The 15,843-nt window shown below is 44.4% G+C and overlaps 1 protein-coding gene across 10 annotated transcripts; it reads left to right on the plus strand.

Moving 5' to 3' along the window:
* Positions 1-1,085: 1,085 nt before the first annotated feature.
* On the plus strand, positions 1,086-13,124 carry NCOA4 (nuclear receptor coactivator 4). 10 transcript variants are annotated; one of them, XM_085583289.1, is made up of 11 exons: positions 3,885-4,111; positions 4,382-4,501; positions 6,424-6,577; positions 7,048-7,188; positions 7,309-7,397; positions 7,849-7,957; positions 8,544-8,615; positions 9,024-9,167; positions 9,395-10,405; positions 10,727-10,816; positions 11,369-13,124. In XM_085583289.1, exons 3-11 carry the CDS (start codon positions 6,437-6,439, stop codon positions 11,372-11,374), a joined length of 1,803 nt encoding a protein of 600 aa, XP_085439415.1. In that variant the 5' UTR covers positions 3,885-4,111; positions 4,382-4,501; positions 6,424-6,436; the 3' UTR covers positions 11,375-13,124. The 10 variants fall into 10 exon arrangements, with proteins under 10 accessions (XP_021391835.1, XP_021391834.2, XP_085439418.1 ...); XM_085583290.1 differs by having other exon boundaries at positions 3,885-4,105; XM_085583287.1 differs by having other exon boundaries at positions 3,885-3,991.
* Positions 13,125-15,843: the final 2,719 nt, after the last annotated feature.

Below are 15,843 nucleotides of genomic sequence, written 5' to 3' on the forward strand. Positions count from 1 at the left end.
TCACTGTGCCTGCTTGCCCAGGAGAGGCAGCTTTCTTTCCTCAGGAGAGTCCAGCTGGGTAGCTGCATGGGGGGACACAACAATGTATGAGCACTCCTGGTTTTCCAAGGTCAGGCAGGGTTTTGGTGTTACTTTTCCTCTTAAATCCAAGTACACGGAGGAGGATTATATAACACACCCTGTGTCTCCTACATGTTTAGACAAGGAAGCCAAATACCTGAAATGCTCGCTCCTCGGGTAACAGCACATCTGGGATTAGGCGGCTGATTTATACTTCTCTTATGTCAGCACTGAATAATTTGTACTTGTAACCTCCTGATCAGAAGAACGGCTCTTTGGTCTGTGCCCAGAGGAGGAAATGTGTGGGAAAGTGTGACTCAGCTACCACATGTACTCAGCTACTTAGATTTCCATTTGAAGTCCTTTCTCTTGAAGCCCCCATACATTCTCTGTTAAGCTTTAAATGCTGTGCATACACTTACAAAAGGCAGCACTCCACAAATGCGCTGACCGGGTAGTCACGGAAGGGCTGAAATCTCACCGAATCGCAGAGCAGTGTGTGCTGGAAAGGAGCCAGGAGGAGCATGGAGTCCAGCTCCTGGATGCCCGCACCGGGACGGAACCACGCCTCGGCGCTGTCGGCGGCACGCTCTGGCCAGCGGGGCCGGTCTCCTGGCCCCGGCCGGCCAAAGCGCGGGCAGGGAGCCGCAACTGGCTTTTCGCAGCTGGAAAGGGGGAAGGCAGCACCGCGAGGTGTTCTGCCCTGAAGGAAAACTCAAAATCTGCACCATGGAAAGCCACGTACTCCGGGAAATTTCCCATGGACACGAAAAAGACCCACAGCAGTAGCTCGCCCCAGGATACACGTTCTGTGCTCCGAGGATTTGCCGCGCCGGGTCAGCCGTGATTCCCGGACTTTGGCTGCCGTGAGGAGCAGCGTAGCACGGCAGCACGGCAGCACCGCCCCGCCGCGCCCTCAGCGCTCCCTCCGCCGCTCCGGCAGGGGGCGCGCGGGCCGGCGGTCTCGCGAGAGCGCGCGGGCCGGCGGGCGGGCGGCGCGGGGCGGCGGGCGGGCGGCGCGGGGCGGAGGCAGCGGCGCGCGGGCGGCGGTGAGGGGCGGCGGGAGCGGCGGGGCCGGGAGACATCCGCGGGGATCCGGGAGCAATCCCCTGAGGAATCCCGTCAGTCATCACCTACGGAACCCCGTAAGGCACCCCGTGCGCGCGGCGGGAAGTGCCCAGGCACGCGGCCTGGGTCGGGCGGGTCGGTCGGGAAATGGACGCGGGGCTCACGGAGACGGGGCTTGTGCTGATCTGGGTCCCCGTGTGCCGCGGAGGTTGGGCCGCGAGCGCTCCTAAAGCCACGTTTCTAATTGCAAAGGCAAAGTCTTTTGTTAGCGGCTGCGCTTCTCAGAGGTTATATAAGCAGTAATGCCTGGGTTTGGAATGCTCGGGGTTGTGCCTCATCGTGTTTCTTGAAAGTTTGTCGGACGTGTGTTGTTCGATGCTGGTAAGTGGTGTGAGCCAGAGCTTCCGGGGGTTTGCTGAACATTCTGACAGCTTTAAACTCCGTCTTTATGGCTGGGATTAAAGAGAAAAGGTGACAGAGGAACAAGGTTGCCTTCCCCTGAGACTTTCGATAAGGTATGCAGTCAGGGGAGCGGAGAAAAGCCGGCAGCCATGTAAAAACCACTCTTCGCCACGCTGCAAGTGCATAACATTGGATGGATGGATGTGCAGAGAGCATGGCAGTGCTGTCTTTGGGGCCGTATGCTTCAGGCAGGACCACGGGTTTGTCACTTGTTTTCCAAAGGATTTTTTAAGTGCAATAGTTCGGAAGATGCGTTGTAATGTGTAATCTGCGTTAAGGTAAATGTGTTTTCCCCACTCTGGGGTATCTTCTTTGGTATTTCCAGTAATTATAGCATAGAGATATCAGGCCTTCTTATTCAGATACCTTGTGATTTCAGTTATATGCTTGTTATACATAAAATACATATTTACGATGGACGGAATAAAGTGGTGATCAGACTTCTTCACAGCTACATTAGTGACTTGTGACTGTTCAGAGCCCAGCTCTTGTGAGATTGTCTCAGAACAAGTGCTTTGTGCACTGTCTGGGTTGTTTCAGAGCTAAAATAGTTAGAAAAGGTGGTCACAGGTGTTCAGATCTGGCACAGACCATATATTGTGCAGACAGGTGAAAACTACCTGTATTTTAGAAAATGTAATACCTGAAACTTCTGTTACTATTTCTTAAGGTGTTTATTTCACTTTTTCTCTTGCTCGAAACTGTTGAAGGTTATTTCTTTTCTTCACATGGCTTGTGATTTAAAAAATAGGGTGTCATATACTTGTTTTGGAGTAAAATAATCCCCTAGCAGGAGCCCCATGCAGATACTGGTGGTTTATGCTGATGCTGCACTGTATAAAGTGCTTGTTATGCTTGGATGTAAAAGGGAAGTTCCCAGATTCAGCTCGTGTACTTAGAGTACTTCACTCCCTGACCACAACTCCCGCTTGTCTAATTTGGGAGAGCTTCTTAAGGGGAACTACTGTTTTTTGGTGGAGTTAGATGGAAGTCAGTGGGGATTTCAGTTCAAACAAGGCAGCTGTTTTAAAGTCACATAAAGACAGGTCAGAGAGACCTTTGGAGCAGCCTTGTCCTGCCAAATGGAAGAAATCATTCCACATTTATAAATAGAGCCTGTTCAATGGTAGGCTTCATTCCCTTCAGAAGCTTTTCCCCAACAAAGGCTCTGCACAGCCCTGTTTTTGAGGTGATTTTTCCACACCCATTTAAAATGAAAAACAATGGTCCTCCCAAGGGCAGCAGGGATGGTTGTGCTGTGAGTGAAAAGCTGGTAGAACCAGTTTCCTGCCAGCCTGTTTGCTGAAGAGGCAGTGTTGTCTCCTCCTCCTCTGCTCACCAGCAGCCACATACTTAATTAAAAGCTTAAAATTAGTTTTGTTCAGTGTTTCTGACCTATGGGAATTAACATCCCAGAGCTGGAGTGTAGGCAGCCGGGAGGTTGCACAGAGCACCTGTGACTAGGAGTTGTAGCTGCAGGGTCTTGTGGTGACACCGCTCCAGCAAGCCAAAAGTCTTCCTGCAAAAACTGGTAGTTAATTTAATATTAGGAACAATAGTATCGTCTTGTTATCATTCAGGCAGTTCTTTTGGTTTCATGGCTATAACATTTTTGCTGCTTAAGAGCGGGTGAGGACACGTGCATGGCCCATCCCTGGGAGTATTTAAGGCCAGGCTGGATGGAGTGCTGGGCACCCTGGTCTAGTGAGAGGTGTCCCTGCCTATGCCAGAGGCGTTGGAACCACACGATCTTCAAGGTCCTTTCCAACCGAGGCCATTCTGTGTGCCTTCCTCAGCCTTGTGTGTAAAACTGTGGAAGCAAGAGTAGATGTGACAAGAATTGTGTATGTATGCGTGCCATTTTGGTCTTTCTAGGAACTAACTTGCATCCGAGCTGCTCAGTGTGTGCTTCTGGCGCATCGCAGGCTCGGTGCTGGATGGGGAGCCTCAGTGCCGGGCTGTGCGTGGCCAGGGAGGAAAGGGTGAGCTCGGCAGCTTGGCTCGGTCGCAGCTCTCCAGCTCTTGCTGCTGCCTCAGCGCTCGCGTCTGCTTTGTTGTTTCATGAAGATACATTGCCTCGCTTAGGAAGTTGCAAGAAATAGCGGTTTTGTTGCAAAACGTTGAGGTTACGCGGTTTCAACTGCTGGTTGCGTGTTTGGAGGCAGGCCGAGCAGGGCGGGCGAGGCCGGTGGTCGCGGCCCGCCCCGGGCCCGCCCCGCCGCCGACGTGCGGCTCGGCCGGGCGCGGCGCGGGCTGCGCCGCCCCGATAAGGCGCGGGGCCGCTCCAGCGAGCCAGGGCTTGGAGCGGAACCTGAGGCTTGGCAGCGTTCCGGGGGCCGCGCCTGGAGTGGAGGCCGCGCTATAAACGGGGCATTGCGGGGTTGCTGCCTGAGCGCGGAAAGTAAGTGCGAGCTCATCTGCTGGGGGTGTGCATCCCGTGATGCGCATAGCGGGGGCTGGTGGGGATCCCCGTATGCCTGGAAACCGCTTGATGGCACGCAAATGGCCACAGCAGGTGATGGTGCGTCGCAGCCGTGTGTCTTCTTGTGTTTTGTTACTGTTGAGCCGAATTGTGTGATCGCGGGTGTTTCAGACCATGCGACCTGAAAACGTCTTAAATTCTTAGTGCTATTTGGGAGTAACTGGGAAGCAAGGAAATAGGTGCTTGCCCCTACTTGGTTTTGTTAGAGGCTTGTGGAAATTGAAAAGAAGGGTGGATTTGGTCTCATGCTCAACACGTGAATTTTACTGGCTTATTTGCGACAAAGCCTAAGAACAGCCATTTTAACAGGAGCTGGCTGGCTGGAGGAAGGCAGCATTCATTCTCTCTATACATTCTGGAGTGAGTCTCTTGCAATCGTCGAAAAAAGGAAGAGCGACAAACAGTAATTTCAGAGATCATTAGAGAAGGGTGTGTAAGCTTCTTAAATTTAATTGTGCTATTATGAAATTGCTAATGCAGAATGTGATAAAGTAGGTTAACATAGTTTTCACAAGAGTTGTTAAGTACATTATCTATTGTGTGAGCAAATATGGTAATTTTATTTAGCCTTTCAGACTTTGACTTGTTATGTAAGAATATAAAAATGAAACAATATGATTTTTTAAAATTTACTTTTGGGTATATGATAGTTTACAAAGGTACCTAATATCTTTGTTTTCTTGGCTGTGTGCATTGCTGTAATCTACTTGTTAGATTATATCTGAGAACTAGGGCTCCCACTGTCATTGTTGGTTCCTACTTCCTGTAAGTTGTACATGAAAGTTGAACAGCAAGTTAAAGTCTAGGGAGTGTTGTGATAAAAAGCTTAGCTTACCTTTTATTGAATGTTGCTAGCATGGTGAAGATCATGAAACCTTGTAGAAGTGAACCTGTGAACAGACTAGAGTGTACATATACTGGCACAAAACTGGTGTTCATAGCACAGCATGGAGAATGATGTATTTTGGACTTTTGCGCTGTCTAATTGGTGAAAAATAACATAAACTTAAATACTGCATATTTGAGTTCTCTTGTATTTGTGCTCTGCAGTTCCTAGAGGATGAGATGTTATGGTGAGGATAGGATTGAGTTGTGTGCAGGGTCTTGGGGTGGCTTCTGTGCCTAGTCTGTGTCTTGTGTCTGGAGGTGCTGGAGAGACAGCCTGTGGTGTTGAGGGAACTAAGGGAGGTGCAGCCTCTGCTCCTGCCCCACCGTGAACAGTGCTTTTTCTGTCACATTCCACTTGCAAGCCACTCTTAGCTCTCTTCTATGTGAAACACACACTTTTATGTCTGTCTTTTATATGTTTCTGTAGAAGGACTTTTGGGTTGCGGTTTATATGATCATGTGGCTTGGAAATTGAAGACTAAATAACTGCTCAGTAACAGAAGCTCTTGGTGTCTTGTCATATTCAAAACTACTCTCAGTTCTCTCCTGAGTCGTGGTAAAATTTGTGACATTTTAGATTGGCACATGTGTATGCTTTAAATCTGCTGGGAATTTCCGTAGTTGTCATTGCTGAGGACTCATTTAAATAGAATAAATATTATGAATGTTCAGTGCTTCAGGAATCTCATGAAACTGCCAGGAGAATTCAAACTCTTTGGTAACAAAATAACCCTCTGTTTAGGAAAAGTGCTTAGTGATCCTTCCCATTTTTGCTAAAAATCCATACTATCTTTTCCCCCTTACTTGCAGAGTCCTTGCCAGTGTAACTTCTGTAGAAATTTTGTATTTGAACCCCTTCTACTTGAAACGGTGCTGAAGCTAAGTTACCACAGCTGGGTAAAATGGGTAGCTGTGAAAATTCTGGCCTTTGCAGCTTAGTAAAGAATGATCTTTGTAGCAACATGTAGGTTTTCAGTTAATGAAACTGTATTGGAATTTTCTCATTTATTTGAGCCGGCTCATTTGCCTGCAGAGGAAAGAAGGGTGATGAAATATTTCCTGCCCCTGGTCAGGCCATTCTCCCCCAGCTCCAGCATTGCTGCTGAACCTTCCCTGAACCAGCCCCTCAGCTCTGGAGTTTGCTGGCTAGGCATAAAAACTGGAGGAAGGTGACTGGTGGGGGAGGATTGCCTAAACTCCTGTGGCTGAAGCTGTTGTCAAATATCTGTTGGTTTTCCTGTGATTGTGCAAATTCTGTGGGTTGAAGTGTTTGGGAGACCGTTGTTGCTCCTGTGGGAGAGCTTTATCTATGTTTGGAAAACTTGCATCTGTGTAGGCATTAGGGGCTTTTTTGTTCACCTTTATAGTGAAGTAGAGCAGATGGTTCTTCATATGATGCCCTTCCTCTTCTGTTAAAGAGGAATAGAAACTATTAAGAAATCGTTTTTTCGATTGTGTTTTAGGAACACTTCAAGAATGAGTCCACCACAAGATAGAAATAGAAATTCCTGCAGCAGTGAGACTCTGGCAAAGTGCCTTCAAGCAAAGAAGGACTTGGAAACAGCTATATCTGGAATTGTCAAAGCTGAGCAGCAGATTAAAGAAAACTGGCGGGAGGTAATTTTAAATGACTTCTTAAAGATTTTTTAATAACTAACATGATTTCAATTAAAGTTTTTATTATTCCAGAATATTTACTATTATCATGGTGGTCTGACATTTTCCTAGCAATTTGCAAACATATTGCTGTGTCATTTTGCTGTGGTCTTGATAAAAGTATTCCTGTATATCTTTATCAATTCTGCAAGCTTAGGCATGCAGAATTTCCAAAAGCTGATTGTTGATTGAAACATCAGAATAGAGAGAGATTACAAGTAACATTATTCTTTGATACCTCTTTAAAGGTAGCCTTGGGACTGTTACTGACCCGAGTCATGTGGTGCTGTAGGTGACTGTGATGAACTTCTGAAAAATAAATCACTCCAAAAATACCACTTGCCACTGACAAACAGTAGTTTGTAATCAGTGCAGCACATGTACGTCCACTCTGCTTGACAGATGTAGAAATGGTGTGTGTGTCCTGGCAGGTCAAGGCCAAGATCCACAGCCACATCAGCCGGCAGCTGGAATGCCTGCGCTCCCGTGAGGTGTGGCTCTTCGAGCAGGTGGATCTCATCCAGCAGCTCAAAGAGGAGGCCTTGCAGCAGCAGGCACAGCAGCTCTACTGGGTAAGGCTTGGCTGTCAGTTGCTGCACTGGCTTTTTCAAGCAAACATTGTTCTTGCAAGTATTGGTTCAATTTTAATCCTGGAAGCTGAAACTATAACATGTGTTTTGTCTTCCATACAGTTCTTGGGACAGTTCAATTGCCTTATTCATCAGCTGGAACACTCCTACAGTCACGAACTGGCAAACCAGATTTCAATTTGCCTGGAGAGGTAAATATATTTTATGATGCAAGTTAACACAGTTTGGTTTCTTTTAACTTATGAATTTAATCTGATTTCTTATTCTAATAGAACTAACAGATTTCACTGTTCCTACATTTTTAATAGTTCCTAGAAATAAGAACAGCAATCTGAGGTGATAAATCAGGACTGTAATGGGCAGGAGAGGTACTCGTTTATGCAGATTATTTCAAATATTAGTTGTTGATGGCAGTTGAAGTAAGAAGGTGAAAGTTGTATTTTACTGGCAATTTATTCTGTTCTTGGTTTGATGATAGCCATTCCTTTCTTGTATGCAGTATCAAAAGTTTTCTTTGTTACCTAATTACTGCCAGGTAGCATGAAAGCCTTTTTATGAAATAATGGATTGACTTCCAAAACAGAACAGATGAAGAGGACTGTAATTTTTTTTCTTCCTGTAACTATCACCTTTCTCTTTCAGACTGGAAAGTCTTACACTTAAACCTGAAGAGTCTTCCATCCTGAACTTTGAGGCTGACACATCTTACCTTCGCCAAGCTATTACCTCATTTGGTTCTATTAAAACAATGGTAAGCACCAGGACTTCCCTGGGTTGGAATACTTGCCTCAAAGACTTTTTTTTCAGTAAAGCAATATATTCCAAGTGATATTTTTGCTTTTAGTGACATCTTGAATGGATTCTGTGTGTGAGTAATAAAATTTTAGCTGTACAATAAACACACAGTGATTTATTCATTATTGCATGTAGTTTTCACTGAGTTTAGTTATGTACATGTATTTTAATGTATTTTGGCAGAGGCTGAGGGGATGACTACTGCATTCTTACTCTGTTCCAGCAGATGAAAATTTGTTGCTGTCTTCTTTAGATAGGAATAGTTAAAACATAGTAGATGTTTTCTGTGATAAAAGTATTTTGGGATTCTCATGTAAGTGGCATATTTCCTGTATTATTGGAGATAATTCTGTTAAAGGAAGCAGACTCAATGTAGTATTTCTATAGTCAATTTTTCTCCATTCTGTTTGTAAATGTTGAGACCATTGTTAGCCATAAAACACTGAGCGTTTGTAACTGTGCTTTACTTCTGCTTTATCGTAGAATTTGTCCCAGAAACTAGACAAAATGGAGATTTAAATTAATTTTTACTTTTCTTTCAGCAAACCTCAGAGAGAGAGAATACTTCTCCCTGGTTCCCAGGGCAGAGTTGTGCCCTAATGAACTGTGAGCAGGTAAGATTGACCTGTGTGTGAGTGTTTAATTGCATTAGAGGAAAGAGGAGAACTCAAGCATGTTATGTGAGCTTGAGTAATGGCTTGTGTTTTTTTGTTAAGAAGTTTGAGTAGCCAGTAACAGTGGCTATGGTGAGCAGAGTGATCTGACATTGTAGCTGCTCCAGGAGCAGACAGGCAAGAACAGAGTATGAAAGTCTATGTGGGTTGTGACTGAAAGGATTTCTTAACTGAATGTCCCTTGATGTTGGAACTATCCAATTCCTGTGGGTTTTTTCATAATTAGAGGGGACTGTTTTTCCTTTTGGTGCACAAGTACTGCTGCCTGCTGGATGCCTGTGTTGATGCTCAGCATAGGTTGGCTCAGCAGCCAGCCTGTCTCTAACCAAGGGCGTTCTCTCTCCGCAGCAGACGCAGTGTGGAACAGCGAGTGCCTCACTGGCTGGCTGGTTACTCGGAAGCAGGCCTGGGGGTGTGTGCCAGGCTCCCTATGTTCCCAGCACCAATCTGGAGGAATGGGTTACCCAAAAGTGTGTGTCAGAGCCCAGCCAGGTAAACCTTTTGTGTGCTAATTTAGTTTTGAACAGAGGGGAAAAGAGTACCTGATTGCAAGCAGAATGTGGTGGGAATGAAACCTTCTGTAGTACTCTTCATTCTGCCTCATGTTCACTTGATGTTTTGGCACTTACTAGCTGAATGCTCTGAGCTCTAACTACACAAACAGTTGCTGAACATTGCCTTTTAGTTTTAATAGATGTATTTCAATGTGTCTTTACTAGGATTTGAATTCTTCCAAAGTCTGCTATTTTGAGCAAGCCTGGGGAAATCTGAAGGATTTGGAGAACTGGCTCCTGCACAATCAGCAGCGTGATGTTGCTGGGAAGGCAGATTCCCCTGGTCGCAAGGACTCCACCTCTACTCTCAACTCATCCTTTTCCACTATTGAAAAGGTGGAGGAATTAGAATCCCTTGGACAAGAAGAGATGGACCTTTCTGACTGGCTGCTTACTCCTGAAACAGAAAATGCAAGTATTGCTTCAGATGAGAAATGGAAGAATGAATTTAAACCTTTTAGAGAGGAATGCAATTTAAATGATTGGCTCCTCAAAGCTGAAACATGTACCAGTTGTCGTGGCAGCCAGAGCAAAAACGTGGAAATTGAGAACCTGGGAAATCTGAAGTGCCTGAATGAGCATCTTGATGGAAAGAAATCATCCACTACATCTGCTGTAAATGCTTGGCTTCTTCAGCATCCTCAGACCCCCTTTAAAGTGGAAGATGTGTGCAAAGCTAATGATCTGTGTGCCAGCTTTTCAGAATGTGTGTGTGATGAAAACTGTGGAAAAGAGGCCCTTTGCAAATGGCTTCTGAAAAAAGATGGGAAGGACAAAAATGGAGTTCCTGTCAGCCAGAGAGATGTACCAGACCCTGAGCATGAGAAGACCAAGTTTGCTGCCAGTTCCTGGCTCAGCCCTGCCCAGCAGCTCCCAAGGGAACCCGTGAGTGCAGAGAAAACAGATTATTCAGCAGAGATCGCAGAACCCTGGAAAGCATTGCTCGAGAGGCCTCTGACAAGCTGGCTGGCCAAGGCTGAGCAAACAGCAGAAAGCACAGAAGAAAAGGAGAGTCGGGAAAAAGCAGACAAGAGTTTCAAGAGTCCTTTCCTAGACCTCTTGGCTCCATTTCACCTGCCCTTAAATGTAAACAGTTGGGTGTTGGCTTCAAATGACCTAGAAAATGCAAACCTGCCTCCAGTGGAAGATAAATGGCTTCTGCGCAAGAAAGCACAAGTGAGCATAAGTTTTTGATGCATTTGTGGTTTATGTGCCTGGTTTATTGCTTCACTGAATTGAATGCCTTAATGCTCTTCCAAAGTCATAGCTCTTCGGACAATACTGACTGAAAAGTTTTTAGATTTCTTGGCTCTTGTAATGTTTTCACAATTATTAGTTACTTAGCACTTAACAAGTTAATATGTTATACAAAATGAAGAATGTATTAATCTCAAAGACTCATAAATCAGTTTTGGTTTTGAACATTTTACAGAATTTGAAGGTACATCAGAATGTATTTATGTTTGGGGTCGGTAATTAAGGTAACTTCTCTTTCAGGACTTTGGCCTTCCTACAGTTTGTGACCTTTTTGCCTGCATGAAACTCAGTGGAGATAACGAGAAATGGCTGTATCGGTCTCCTTTACAGGTAGGATACAGAATTTATTAGAACAGCTGAGCCTAATCATAACTTCGGGGTACAGAAAACAGACACTGGCAGCTAATGGTCACCTTCAGTTCTTTAAGTTATGTTTAACAGTGTAGTAATTTCGTTCCCATACAACTTTTTAACAGCGTGGACCATTCTCCTTTCTTACTATTCCTCCTCTTTTGATCACTGGCCGGGGAGGGAATTACTTCTGTCCTTGTGTAAATTTCTCAACTGATTGACACTTGGTAACTCTGATTGTAACTAAGACATGGAATTAATGTAACAATCTTCAGGCAGCTTCTTTCTTACCTTAGTAATGTATTTACAGCTGACCTCATGTCTTTCCTTTCTGATGATAACTCTTTGTTGTTGTTTTTGAAATGAATGAAAATGGTCCTTTAGCAGGAGTACTTAAAACCCTAAAAGGCAGGATCCTCAGTTCTAGGAGGAATGTTAATACCACTTTTTCAAGGGTATCTTATAGTTGTTTTTTTTTAAAGTGTTGCTATTTATCAAAGAGAATAATAACCCTATTTTAAATTTGTTTAGATGTGAACAACTGGATGTGTTGAAATCATCCCCTTCCTGCTATCAGTCCCACATCACGCTGAGTGACTGCAGCCAGCTGAGTGCTTGTGTTTTGTGTTTGGCCATCTGCTTTCTCTTCTAAAACTATAACAAAAAGAAAGATTAATTATTTAACAGAGTTCTGGTGCAGAAGATCCCTTTTTGTTGTCATTAATTCTGAAATGTAAACCCATTGACCATAAGCAATCTGATGCTTCAGAGGTGTTAGCAAATTTGTATGTGTTATGGGAATACAAGGATCTTTAATGGGTTGTCACTTGAAGTATGTTGAAGCCAGTGCAGGTATAAAGCAGGATACTTCTGGTGCTGTGGAACGTTCACCTTTAGAAGTGCTGCTGTTCTTTCAGCTGTTACAACTGTCATGCGTTGGGTTCCAGCTTACTTAGGCTGTACTTGCAAGCAATTTGTTTTATGGAGCAGTTGCTCACTTCAGAGGTTTAATTTACATCTTGTGTCAGTGCATTTCCCAGCTAAATATGTGAAATCCAGACTTTGAAAAATACATGGATTTATGGGACCTAACATGTGACAGGAGAATTGGTAACTTAGTTTTACATCAAAACTCTTGTGAATTTTGAGTCTTTCAGAGAACAGGGTAGCTTCTTGTGCCAGTAGATCAGACCCTACTGTGTCCCCAGCATTTACAAACTACTTGAATGTCACTGAAAAAGCTGTAAAATGAAATGTGTGTTTCTGTTAGTTCTAGATAATTCATAATGAATTTTTATTGACTAAACCACTGGAAAGCAGGCATCTTAGCCACATAATATTTAAAAGTAATATTTGGGGAATTAGATGTCTTCAGCAGATTGATGACCTGCTGTTCAATTGGGAAACAATAACTTGGCAAACTGTGGCTCCCACTGATGCAGTTTAAAGGTATTTAATCTGTGGTTTCCATGTCATTATGTATGTGAAAGTGGGGTCCAGTAACTTGGATCTTCCTGAAGCTGTGGACATAATATAAGCAATACCTCATCAGATATTTAGCCTTTTGAGCCTGTAGGAACGAGTGCAAAGACATTATATGGAAATGTGGATCATGCCTGTCAGGCTCCATGGAAAAACTGTGAACTCCATAGTTTTTGGCGCAGCTTCTACTCACTTAACAAATTGCTCTTAAGGACTATGAAAATAGGCCCCCTTCTCCCCATCCCTGCAGCCTGCCTGGGAATAAAAGTGATTTGAGTTCTTTACAGCCCTGTAGAAAATAAATTATTATTAAGATCTGACCTTGGTGTCACTTTGCAGTGTGAACACATTCCTGTCTGATCAATCCTGTGCATTAATTTCAAAGTAAATTTTTAGTCTGAGAAGGGGAGACTGCACATCTGAAACCAGACCCTGAAAGGGCTTAACATCAGCAAACACTTGAGGCTTTTGTACTTTCATAGCCAGGGGCTTTCTGCTGGAGGCAGAGAGGTGTTTTAGGCGTTCACTTTCCCCTTCACGTGTTCTTCTTGCTCCATGGAAAGACTGCACTGTGACTAACTCCAGTAACAGATGTGCTAGCAGTTGAACTTAATTAAGAGGATCAACATGCAGCCCACCTCTTCCAATTAATTCCATGTAGTCCTCATTGTGTGCTACTTTGTCAGTTCATTATGAGCCTTTGAAACCTGGGGGTATGTATTCCTTTACTCAACTGACTTGTCACTAATTAATATTTATGTAAAACATTGATTAGTCTTTTCCATTAAAAAATAATTCAACAAAAGTGTGTGTTATGTCTCATTTACAAGATGGTCAACAAAAACTGCTGTGGCACATGTCCAGCTTGCCTGTCTGGAAGCTGCTACAGTTGTGCTTCCGTCCAATTTGCATTTGTGTGCTTTAGTTCAATTCACCAGTGCCACCAGGGAAACTCTGGGAAGTGGCACAATCCTACACAGTGGGAAACTCGTGTTAGGTACTGCCTTGCAGTGTGACCCCCTGGACACACAGCTGGTATGTCTCAGTCTCCTGGGCTTTGCTCAGCTGTTGGAAGAAATAGACTTGGACAAAATGACCCATTTGCTTCTTAGCACTCTTGAATACCTAGTGAGGATTCATGGATTTCAGTGGCATTTGGTCCTCTCCTCCCATGGCTGAAGAACATCTGTGCAATTAGAAGTGAGTTCCTCTCTGTCTCCCTGGTGTTTGAGCATCAGCCTCCCTGCATGACTGGTTCCTCCTCTGAGTATTTTCCAGTATTTAACTGCAGCCTGCACTGTTCATTGTTCATTAGGAGAATATTTACAGCTGGGCCTGGCAGCCTTTCAACCAAGATACCTTAAAATTTCATGTGGGGGTGTGCACACACACCTTTTTTTTAAAGTGGACTGGAAGTTTTTTGTTAGAAGCAGTCACATGCAGAACTCCTGAATGTGTATCCTGAATGTTTAGCTTTCAAAGACAGGGAAAAATTACTTCAAAATTATCCCAAGAAGGACAGAGTAGCAGGAAGTGAATGTTATTCATGGATTCTCAAAAAGTTCATAGCTGAGCTATGAGATTGATGTCCTGTACTGAGGAATGCTTCCTTCCCTCACACCTCCCTGGAGCAGGGCAGGGTCGCCACAGGCTCCTGGGGCACCAGCCCTTTCAACTCCTTGTCTTCAGAGCAGCTGTGGAGTCAGTGGGGCACCTGTTCCCCCAGGGAGAGAAGGGAGCTGACAGAGGGGGAAATTCCTGTGAGGAACACAGAGCAGGTATTAACCATGCTGGGAAAGTACCAAAAAGGGCTGGGGTACCCTCTGGTGTCCCTGCACTGGCTGGCATTGAACAGCACAGACCAATACTCGCAGAGTGCAAAAAGCTCCACTTAAAACATTTGTTTCCTATCTAGAATTTATTAAGCACAGGGGTAACCTTCTGTTAAAGCATACAAAAGGATTTCCCCCCCTTCTTTTGAAGTCCCAGATTAGATCACAGGAAACAGACTATGAACATGGGATAGTTTTTCTGCCCTAACATGTATCTGCTTCCTGTTTTCAGAAGCTGCTTCTGCTTCAGGGTGCCCAAAGATTTCCACCCTAAGTAGTGATTTTTAAATTAATTCCACCAACCATAAGAGAAGTCATCTGCTGACAGGGAATGGTGTAAGTGGATTTGCCTTTCTGTTCTAAAGACTAAGCAGAACCAGCTTCACAAGACTCAAAGCCCTTCCATTACACCTGCTGTCTCAGCTCCCTCACTTGGTGCCACAGCATGGAAAGCTGCCTTGGATCTATCAGCAAAGATACCACAACTGGCACCAAAACTCCACTCTTCCAAGACTGTCAAGGTCTCCCATGCTCACATTTATGTAACACTGCACGAGAGGGCTCCAACTTGAGCGAAATTCTGTTTTCAACTTGATTTTACATCCTTTTATTCCTCCTCGACTTGGATATATTTTTGGTCACAATTTAAAGTAGTGACTTTATACTGATTTCCAGTAAATCATGAATGCAGTATGTCATGACACAGAATATTATAAATACATTCTCTGTATTGTATCATACAATTCGTCTCCCTCACTGCTGCCTCTGTGCTGGTTGTGTTTCATAGCTCAAGCTACAGATTACTCCATATACAAACATATTATGAATAGCTGTAACACAGCTATTTCAGAAAAATGCTCTCAGCTCTGCCCTTGAAGTGAGCAGTTCCAGGAAATCTAAGTTCCAGGAAAATTGCAGACCTGATAACATGCTAAGTTGTTCAAGAGTCATCCTAGCATTTAGGTTGTGCTAACTATGAACTTGGAAAGGCTTGTTTCTATATTATCTCCAGTGCACCTGAAGAAGAAAATACATTTGTTAAGCTTCATGGTTTACCCACTTCAATCAGGGCAGACAGTTCCTGCATCACATTTTAGTCCTGAAAAATCTTAAGAAAACCTAAGATACATTGCAGAGTTCCTGATATTTAAAAAGCCACCCCTGCCCCCCCACCAACCCCCAAAGCAGTTTTCATTCCTTCATCCAGCATGGTCAAAAGTGCAGGAACACAAGTCCGACCAATGGTGACCAGGAAACATGCAGGTGAGGAACTCACTGATGCCAGTGGGGAGAGAAAGCTCAGAAGTGCACGTGTTTTCCTGATGTCCCATGTGACAGCGCTGTGCAGATGAAGCCCACGGCACCCCTCTGCAGCCTGGAAGGGGAGGGACAGTTTCTTTGGTGGCACAGCCCTCAAAAAATGCATGCTAGGAAGGAAGTCCAGCTCTCACACCACAATAACAACATGCAGAGCACTACAGAATTGTGGAACATAAGGATTAACAAAACCAGCATTGACACAGGGGGGTGAGAAAGGGCCTGCTTCCTTTATGCCACGTTAAGTGCTGGCATAAAGCAACTAATTTGACCTGGTAGCCAAATAAAGCAAATTGAGTTCACCTGTGATGGCTCCTTAGCTGGAGCACTTGCTCTATAAAAAGCTGATCTCAGTGGTTATTTGCTACCAATGAA

Source organism: Lonchura striata, chromosome 6, assembly GCF_050655825.1.
Source record: "Lonchura striata isolate lonStrDom1 chromosome 6, ASM5065582v1, whole genome shotgun sequence".
Classification (NCBI taxonomy): Eukaryota; Metazoa; Chordata; class Aves; order Passeriformes; family Estrildidae; genus Lonchura; species Lonchura striata.

Excerpts from the sequence above, each read along its gene's own strand:
- NCOA4 (XM_021536160.3), top strand. The coding sequence starts at position 6,437 with ATGAGTCCACCACAAGATAGAAATAGAAATTCCTGCAGCAGTGAGACT. Across the intron at positions 6,578-7,047 it reads TTAAAGAAAACTGGCGGGAG|GTCAAGGCCAAGATCCACAG; the intron begins GTAATTTTAAAT and ends GTGTCCTGGCAG. Across the intron at positions 8,616-9,023 it reads CCCTAATGAACTGTGAGCAG|CAGACGCAGTGTGGAACAGC; the intron begins GTAAGATTGACC and ends CTCTCTCCGCAG.